General features: G+C 35.4%; 1 protein-coding gene and 1 pseudogene across 2 annotated transcripts; one reads left to right on the top strand and one right to left on the bottom strand.

Annotated features, from left to right (window-relative positions):
* Positions 1 to 321: 321 nt before the first annotated feature.
* On the top strand, positions 322 to 2,936 carry LOC111278323 (uncharacterized). The gene is made up of 5 exons (XM_022864985.2): positions 322 to 1,034; positions 1,233 to 1,451; positions 1,863 to 1,961; positions 2,207 to 2,311; positions 2,406 to 2,936. The coding sequence occupies exons 1-5, from the start codon at positions 504 to 506 to the stop codon at positions 2,625 to 2,627; spliced, it is 1,176 nt and encodes a 391-aa protein (XP_022720720.2). The 5' UTR covers positions 322 to 503; the 3' UTR covers positions 2,628 to 2,936.
* A 386-nt stretch (positions 2,937 to 3,322) lies between these two features.
* LOC111278324 (protein NAR1-like) lies at positions 3,323 to 8,397 on the bottom strand (annotated as a pseudogene). The gene is made up of 11 exons (XR_016344200.1): positions 7,987 to 8,397; positions 7,647 to 7,727; positions 7,208 to 7,361; positions 6,490 to 6,676; positions 6,166 to 6,291; positions 5,264 to 5,441; positions 5,094 to 5,143; positions 4,833 to 5,004; positions 4,522 to 4,648; positions 4,302 to 4,393; positions 3,323 to 4,000 (listed from the first exon to the last, which is right to left on the bottom strand). The product of XR_016344200.1 is annotated as a protein NAR1-like (transcript).
* Positions 8,398 to 9,887: the final 1,490 nt, after the last annotated feature.

Below are 9,887 nucleotides of genomic sequence, written 5' to 3'. Positions count from 1 at the left end.
CTAAAGTTTTGGGCAATATTAGAGAAGAAGGGCCTAAAATTGTTGGAAAGAAGTAAAATGTTTGGTTGGTTTGTCACTGGTTTCATATTCTATAACCTCTGCCTGTGCCGGTTCTTGTATTACTCATTCATAAGCTTTGATTTACACATTGACAAATTTGACTTATTTTATCATCAATTCCTACGTCTATGGGATTTTGTTTTTGTTTTAAAGGCAACAAGTTCAATTAAAAGTAACAACCCCGCCCATTCCACGCCAAATACCATTTTTGAATTCAGACAGCGCCACGTACACTACGTCAGCGCCTGCCTTGAATCAAAATTCAAATTCCATTCACAAAAATCTTCTTCACTTCACTTCTTCTTCCTCACAGGTCTCACCTTTCAACTGATACGAAACAAAACAAAAGAAAAAAACCAGTTTCACTTTCGCAACCTCAACCGAGCATAGCCACTTATTAAACCTTAAAACGACATAATTTTCAACTGCTTTTGTTCGTGTAAATGGCAACGCGCTACAAGTCGTTCGATTCACGCTCCTCCACCTCCTCTCATTTCTCTGATCCCTCCTCATCTATAGAGCTTTCCAATTCCTCTTCTCTGAGGCCAAAATCCTCTTCTTCTTCTCGAGCTCTTGTGAAATCAAAGCCGTTGGATGTAGGTCAAGCCAGCCGCATCAAGACCAAGGACTCTGACCGCAACTTCACCAACATGGTGAAGAGATTTATGGACAAGAAATCCACAAACAACACAATGGCGCAGCTGGTTATTCCATCCGATGTCCTAGCTGAGGATCTCAAGAAGACCGCAAGGAAGGCTGCTGCTTTCACGGCGTTGCAGAGGAAGCTGTTCGGGAAAGGGTCTGCCGGCAAGGACGGGGATAAAAAGGAGGTGAAAGCCTTGACGGAGGTTAATGGGAATACTAGGACTTTGGCCATGGTTTTGAGAAGTGAGAGGGAGCTCTTGAGTACCAATAAAGAGCAGGAGATGGAGATTGCTGAGCTCAACCTTCTGCTTCAAGATAAGAACATAGAGGTAAGCATTGAGCAACCCCCTCCGCCCCCTGACCATATGATCATTGCGTTATTAATATTTAGGACTTTGTCTTAACTTAATTACCATTAAGAAATGCAAAAATATATCAGATTAAATTGTAGGCAATGAACCATTGTTTTTTTTTTTTTTTTTTTATGCCCGCGCTGAGATGTTAATATCGATGATATATATTTGCAGGTTGAGAAGCTGAAAGATTTGTGCTTGAAACAGAGAGAAGAAATAAAATCATTGAAGAGTGCAATACTGTTTCCGGATGTCATGAATTCTCAGCTTCAAGAACTTGTAGAAAAGCAAGGTTCGGAGCTGACGCAAGCCAAACAACTAATCCCGACTCTCCAAAGACAGATTACTTCTCTCACAGGACAACTCCAATGCCTTGCTCAGGATCTTGCTCAGGTTCAATTCTTCCAAAATATTCAATATCAAATTATAGACTAATTAATGATACTATAATGGAATTTTGTTCTGGATATTATGTTCAAAGGTTCTATTCTGACCAAGAGTTGTTAAAAGATAGTATATAACTGTGGCTATTTATATCTTAGCTTCAATAGGGAATGATGCATTCTCATAGCATATTCTTGATATCAAATTAAGGATGGATTTCTGCTACTTTCCTCGTAATAAAAGTCTTAACCCTCTTTGCAAGAGAATGCAATGAATTTGGTATTATCAGCTAGCTTAATTTGTTTGATGTATGGTATGGAAATTTTCCGGGCAATATCTATCATAAACAAAGAAAGAATATCATTTCAAATAATTAAAAACCATTACAAGTATTCCTGTTGTTAACATATGCTTGAACAGGTGAAGGCAGATAAGTATTCTGCCAGGGCATGTCACCAGCAGCATTGCAGCTCTCCCAGGACACCCAGATATCATCGAGATGAGCCTTCTGATTCTTTGGTAAGAATTTAGATACTATACCAGTAAGTAATACTATTACTGATTAAGTGTAGTCACTGATTTTATTAGTACCTGTCCTGCACTAGTGCAGGGACTGTTTTCCTTCTCAACAGAAATATTATTAAACTTCGAGTATTTTCTTTCACACTTTAATCTCTTGGAAAATCGGAAAGCATGACCCAAGGAGGTTATTACTCTTGACTTCAGTGCTTCTACTAGTAATAATGTAATGAACAAAATTTCAGGAATTCAGTTCTGGCGATCCAATTTCTCCTTGTAGTCCGGATGACTTATTTCTCGAAGATTTAAATCCCTGTTTAACACCCTATTATGCCAAGACAAAATCCAAGGTAGATGACAATCTTAATACTTTTAATGATGTTCATCTCCTTTAGCAGGTAGTTCTTCCCTCCAGTAATCGTAGCTACATTGAACATCTTGCAGGAATTTGATGAGATTGGCTATAACTCTCCACATAATAAAAAATTATGTGAGAACAATAAACAAACGATCAATTATGAGGTTGGATTCTGTTCTCGTAACAAGTTGTCGAAAAGTTCAGACTGTTACCAGGATTCCAATAGAGGAAGCTCGATGGCCCTGACCAGTCGCAGATCAGACGAAAGCACAGGCTCATATCGAAAGCAAATGCATCATAAACCTTAAAAATTGCTTAGTAGCAGTCAGTTGAGCATCTCTTTTATTTGTTTTTGAATATTTTTCACCTTCTGCTTTTTCTCCATTGCACCTCCTTCCTGCAGATTATGGATCGTAGTTTTGGTTTGAGTGAAACTTGTTAAGCGCATCAATAAGGGAAGAATTTTATTAAGTTAAATCGTTGCTGAGGATACTGGTAAGGTTGTGGCCTTGTTGGTGGGGCTAAATAGTCAATGAAATGTAGTAGTCATTTCTTTGTTGAGCTTTCCAACGGATCTCCTCTTTGTTATGTTCTTCTGAAACCTTCCTTTCCTCGAGCATGCTCTTGTCCGATCCCATTCCCATTTCTTTACACTTTACTAGAGACAAAAATTGCCAATTGAACATTAGTTACGGGACAGATTCTTTACAGTCGCAAAATTTCTTGAAAATTTGGACCTAAATAGAGGGATTGGGGTTTAAAGGGTAAATTAGAAATTTGATTTTTTTTCCCTGGCTTTATTTTGACAAGCATCTGCCTGAATAAATAAATCCTCACGTAAGAGTATTTAATTCCAAAAACCAAAAAAACAAAGGGTAAATGAAAAGGCAAATGCAATTTAAGGCCGCAGCTCGTCCTGCTCAACCTTCATTACCTGCCAAAGCTGCCGATCATTGATGTATCACTTGCTCAAGGAGTTTTACTGATCCACAGTTCAATGATGTTCATAAATAATTAGATTCATATATCAATATCACCCGAATTAAACCAGACACGTACAATTATGTCACTTCATTAAGTAAGAATCCATACATATGACTTTGATTTTAAGAGCAGGGAACGGGGCACCCCCTTCAAGCCTGTTTGATCATACAAAGAACATGAATAACATGCTTTAATAAACCCATGTACAATACCACAGGGGGCTTTATTTGGACCAAAAAGAATAAACTATGTCTACTATCAAGTGGGGAGAAAGGAAAAGTAAGAGCACAAATCAATTCTTTCTTTTTGTCCAACCAAATCTAATGTCTAAAACTAAGCATATTCGCATAAGAGAAAGATATGGTCATAAACAATTTTCTTAAAACAAACTCTCTCTTTACTCTATCAAAATTGGTCTCCTTGAAAATGCAATTATGAGAGGAAGAAAGACCAGCAGCTATGTTCCACGGCTGAGAACATGCACTCAAGAAGAGTCAACAAAGGGAAGTTCCCATGTTGAACAGGACCAAGATGTTAGAAAGTATTTACCAATTGTGCAACTGCACAGTGATACTTTTTACAACAGGGTGGTATCCCGTGTGTAACAACCTTCTAGCTTTTTCTGAACCAAGGTGCTCAAGCCACTCATCATACAAGCATTTCACCATAGGTTCTTAAAAGTATCAGCTTCCAAAACCTACAAGGCATAAAGAAGAATCAATTAAGGCAAAAAAAAAAAAAAAAAGAATAAATGGATAGCTTATCCCTACAGAGAACTCTTAGGGAATTCAAATATATATTTCAAGAGAGAGCGTGCGTGTATATGCATGAAAACATTAAGCTTCATGTAGCATTTGAAATTAGTTCACTTTTAGCAGTAAAGCATTGCAAGCATAGTTAATGCTTTAATTGTTGATGCAAGGACATATTTAGCTTGATGAATTATCTTCAGTTTTCCAAAGTTGAGAATAAATTCATAACCATTGACAGAAACACACATTTTCCATGTAAATAGATTCTAATGATTTGATTAACTCCTTTGGAGGTTGTCCTGGCTTTGGCTTGATTTGACCTCCACCATTCAAGCAACCTGCATATATTAGCAATGTCTAACTGTTATGCCTAACCTGTATTTCCAGTTTCTTATAATAAGTTACAAGTGAACGTATCAAACCCAATTCAATCTACAAAAATAGAAGGACACAAGGAAACAAAAACCTGAAGGACAAGCCATGACCTCCACATATTGATAATCACATTTCCGTGTTTTAACTTTCCTGACAATGTTTTGCAGGTTCTGAAAGCCATAACATTGGGCAAATTTCAGCACAGTTCTCCCCTCCACCTACATTGTGGATAATGAGGATATTAAACTAAAAGAATAACATGTAGGGTTGAAGTTGCTGCCTTGAGTTTTCTCATAAACTGAGAACATAGAAAGGGCGTTCCTCAGCTCAAGTACATGTTTTATTTATGCTTGAACTTCTTTAGTGATTCCAAAATACTATCAAATTAAAAGCACAACTTACTTCTAGATTCAATTCTCAGAAATCAGAATTTCTTATAATTCTGAAGTCCAGCGGGCCAGCAATTTCTCTTCCAAAGAGAATTTTTGCAGCATACCGGAAAACAGTTTCAGCATAACCTCCGGAGCCTCCATAGATACCATAAAGGTGTCCTTGTTCATCAACATTTGTCAAACTGCAGAATGATAACAATACTTTTTAATTGTAAGTAGCAATAAGCAGACAATAGAAGGTCACTTTAAGAAGGATAATTGTGATGCTTGCATTCTATCTAGAGGTGACTCTTCCAAGGCTTTAAAATCAACTTCTTTCACCTGCAAAAAATAAACAACTAAATTAAAAAGAATAATTAAATAAAGCATCAAATAAACAATATAGAATTGCTACATTAGAATGCACAAGGAAATTAATATAAAGTGAAACCCTGACTTCACCTTTATCAAATCTAAAACTTTTCCAGATTTCAAGACTGAGTCAACCTCTGTGATACAAATGCCTTCATTTGCATGGCTCCCATCATTAGATTCCACTTGACAAACAAAGTCCTCCCTGGCAGCCTCAAGCTTCTTATCATAACATGGCATCACCGTTACATGGTAAATCTCCTCCAGCCTATCAATAAAATAAATAATCTAGTCATTCAAGCATTAAGGATAATATAGAGTTTTGACATGCTCCATGTCCTTTAATATTCGGATAGTTTAAAGATACAAAACTAGAAATTAAGATACCAACTGAAGATTGGCCCTCTTTATATGTCAGTCCACAGATTAAAAGTAAACATTTTATCACACTTAAATAGCAGTAAAAAAAAAAAGAAATGGGGGTGGAGAGAGGCTCTAAAGACCAACATTGAAAAAAAAAGGCAATTCTACCAATCCTTTGCTTTACTCATTATTTTGGAGGCACAATAAAGCCTATGAAAATAACTTCATACACGTAAAAACAAACATACACTACATATTATTCCATTTTCCTTTTCCTTTGTTACTATGTCAAACAAATTTTTTTTTATTATTATTATTATGACCTTCAATCTTCAGTTCCCTTTCTAGTTTCCCTTCTGGCATTAGATGGATGGGAGACTTAGTAGTGTTAAACAGTATGTTATAATCCAGAGGTAGCCACTGAATTTAAGAAGATATAAGTTTTCTAAATAAAACTATAAGAGAATTTCTACTCATGCAAGTCATCTGAAATTTAAAAGCCAAATATCATTACCAGAATACATTACAAGTGTTAGGTTGACTCTGCCAGCAGAAATGTTATTCATGGCACAATCATGATAAAAAAAGGCTTAAGTAAGATTTGTAAAATGTCGGACAAGCAAGACTACCTGAAACCCATTGTTTGACATATGTGATGCCTAATAGCAGCTCCCATTGATTGCTGGGGACTCTTTACTGAGGATAAGTAAGGCAAATATAGGACCCAAGTTGTTTTTCAGCATAGCATATCCAACCTGCAATTAGAGAAAGATGCACAGAAAAAACACTTCTGGTCACAAGAATCCTAGATATTATTATGACAGCCCGGCCATTGTCTTCTTCTACACATATAATACACATGTCCGTGTCATCATGTACATTATCATTTTAGAGTTTTAGGGAGAGAATAATGCTATTAAATGAATGCTAAGATTTTACAGGCAGATGTATACCTGGACATGATGAGGAGAACATTGGGAATGTGGATGTATTTTTCTTGACATCAGTTGCTTGGCTTTGTTTATATCGAGTAATGAACTCAAAACAAGTTTCAATTAGCATTAAGTCTCTACTACAACTAGTATCAAATACAAACTTTACTCCCAAGGACTTTAAAAAAGTAGTGAGTTTCTTGAAAACCTGAATATGAGAATAAAGAACTTCCATAATTAGAAGCATGCACCAATAACTCAAATATCATTTTGGGAACCTTTCTTTTATTTCAATAGTAATGAAAACAAAACTATAAATAACTTAGATGTTGGGAATCTTCTGGGTTTGTAGCAGATTTAATCAAAAGGAATTACAGGTTTGGTAGGTGTGCAACGTATGTACTTATGTGCCAAGAGAAAATTGATTGATTTAACCCTCCCTGGGTTTTTGTTTCTTATAATGGGAATGTAACAGAAGAGTATGTCAGGGGTCAAGCTATGCTATTCTTTTTTGGTTTACAGGTAGCAGCGCATGAAAGCAGAAGATGCTTTAGATTTTTATTAATCTCGTGCTCTACAAAAATTAGAGTTGAAAGTGGGTTGGCAACCCCTTAGTGCACTTCAGTGATTTGTTAATCACCTATCAGCAGAAAAATTAATAGGGGTATTTTATTCTCACAAATCAAGAAAGAAGGGTAAGGGGGTAAGGGGGGATGCCGTTTCTGATTTTCTCTCATACCTGTAGTGGAGGGATGCCAAAGTGAGCTGCAAGGGAGGCCCTTGACTGTGGAGAAAGTGATAAAATTACAGCCAGCCCTTTATTAACATAGGAAAGGAATTCATCTAAGCTTTGCTTCTCAAGCATCACAGTCTCTGCTGAGGTTATGCACCCACTGCAACATCGCAAAGAAATTACAAACATGCCTTCGATGTAAATAACAAGTGAAAAAAGTTTAAAGCACTTATCAAGAAAACAATTGGCGATCATAAATTAGGAACTCAACATTCGGTTCTTGTTTTATTCCATTTCACTAGCTTCTATTCATGTTTCATTTCTAATTGTAATTGGCACAAATTTTTAGAATTAGCGTTAAAATATACCCTTGATATTAAAAAATGAACAACATAAGCAATTTTAAACCCTAAAGCCACGAGTTGAATACAGAGGAAGACATTACCTGCATGCCAAGCAGTCCTTGAGTGAAATTTTTACTGGTTCAGATTGCTTACTCTTACCAGCTGAAACCTTCACCTTCACTCTCACCTTCAGCAAAGTATTTCAAAAACGAAAAACGTAACCTAAAGAAACGAATAATGATTCTCTTCTATCACTAAATAATTTGATAATTACTGGACTTATATAAAACATCACAAAAAACAAGCAGCTAAAACTAAAATTAAAATACCAAATTACAAACTCAAAATTAAATCTTGCATGTGCATCCAATTCCGAATCAAATTTAAGAAAAATAAAAAGATTGATAATAGAGGATGGAAATGAAGTAAACGTATAAGTACCGGAGGTTCATGTTTGATAGGGGTTGCTTTCAGTCCTTTAGAGAAACTACGAAGGCTTGAGACGGAGCTATGAAATCGGTGAGATCTCCAATTCTGAGAGTCGGCGAGAACTTCTCCGACATTGCTTAATTTATCAGCACCTATGTACAACGCCTAAATTAAATTTCAAAGTCGATAACTAAAGCTGCGAGTTGATTCGAAAATCAATTTTTAGAAAAAAAAAGAAAAAGTTTAGGCATTTTTTGGAGCTTGAAGGAGTTTGGAATCGTTTGGTAGATTAAAAGAGGTAACTTTAACCGGATGGAGGCCAGCAAAAGCGTGTGTATTTGGCAATTTTTTTTTTTTTTGAATCACGAGAAAACGTTTGCCAATCAGTAGCCAATAAGAATTAGGATTTTTGTGGAAAAACAAAGTCAAACTATTGATATGGTTGGATGGCCCAATCCGATTATAGTTTTTCTTTTTATCCATAAATCTGCTTGTATGTTATGATATCATAAGCCTTAGATGGCATGTGTCGACCACGCTCCACATAGGCACCAGCACAATTTCTCTCGGTTTATCATGTTTTTCTTAAATTTCAGTCTGCTCAGTCCTGTTGTTCTTGAGATTACATATACATATATATATATATATATATATCCTTAATAACTCATTGATCAATTTGTCTCTTGCACTCTAATAACTATCAAACTATCAATCACTACTGAATCCAGACCCCCCCGCCCTCTTCATTTGTATTGTCATAATTCATAAGCCCACTTTTCTTTCATGACAAAAGATAAAATCATACAACCCTTAGGAATAAGCCTGTGAAAGTGAAACAAGGTAGTTTAGGCTTAACCCAAATTCTACCACCCCAAGTTGTTCTTCGCTAATTTGTTGCCTCCTCCGTATAAGCGGAAGAGACTGAAAGCAGTGATACAAGATAGGACCACCATGCTAAGGCTAACTAGTACTGCGATTGCTATTCCTTCCCCAATTCGGTTACAAAACTTTCCATGCATGCTGCTTATCTTCATCAACTCAAGCTCTGTTTGCCCCAACTTAGCAAACTCTGCTGACTGTGCCGCAGCTCCCACAGCAGCCGCATTCAAGTACGCCATGGCCTGCAAAAAAACATGATTTAGATGCTCACTTCTGCCTAAAACATATATATATATATATATATATGTCTTGTACATTTAGAGTACAGCAAATTATTCCAATGGACTTCGCAGTCTAGCACTAGCTTTGATTATGAGCTGTGTTTATAAACGTGTAGCATTTTGTTCGAAAATATTTTTTTAAAATTAAATTTTAATTGTAATTAAGAGATTTTTGAGATTTAATTTTAAAATCAATTAATATTAAAAATTATTAAAATTTAATTTTATAATCAATTCACATTAAATTGATAGGGAGGGATTTTGAGATTTGATTTCATAATCAATTTTTATTAAAACGAAAATCAAATGAAATAATAAATTTAAAGAGAATTGACTGAGCATAAATTCTTATATAAATCTATGATCAAAGCAATTGGGAATAGAGAGAAAAAAAGATTATGTAGAAACTTTTGAGAGAAAAAAAAAAAAAGAAATTTATTTAGCAACCAAGAAGTTTTAAGTTCTAGGTTTGGTTTGTTTAAATTTTCTATAATTGGGATTTGTGATTTTGGGTTTAAATTTCTGTAAGGTTTTGCATTCTAGGGATTCTTAGATTTAGATTTCTAGACAATTTATTGAGTTTCTGAAAATTCTCTATCAACTTTTGAGATTTATTCGTCAATTTCTAAAAATTAGTTAAAGAGAATACAGAAGAATTGTCATTTTAGAAAGAGAGTCATATTCAAACACTTTTAAATAAAAGCCTAAAATTTGAGACATTTAAATCTACGTGTTTTACTATGCACAATCCTA

The sequence above is a fragment of the Durio zibethinus genome, chromosome 8 (assembly GCF_047325235.1).
Source record: "Durio zibethinus cultivar Kanyao isolate XHJ-2024 chromosome 8, ASM4732523v1, whole genome shotgun sequence".
Taxonomy (NCBI): Eukaryota; Viridiplantae; Streptophyta; class Magnoliopsida; order Malvales; family Malvaceae; genus Durio; species Durio zibethinus.
This window is presented reverse-complemented; position numbering and strand designations above follow the sequence as displayed.

What these genes read in the sequence shown, in the direction of transcription:
- LOC111278323 (XM_022864985.2), top strand. Translation starts at nt 504, where the DNA reads ATGGCAACGCGCTACAAGTCGTTCGATTCACGCTCCTCCACCTCCTCT. An exon ending in TTCAAGATAAGAACATAGAG is followed by an intron (nt 1,035 to 1,232) that starts GTAAGCATTGAG and finishes ATATATTTGCAG; the next exon opens with GTTGAGAAGCTGAAAGATTT. An exon ending in ATGAGCCTTCTGATTCTTTG is followed by an intron (nt 1,962 to 2,206) that starts GTAAGAATTTAG and finishes ACAAAATTTCAG; the next exon opens with GAATTCAGTTCTGGCGATCC.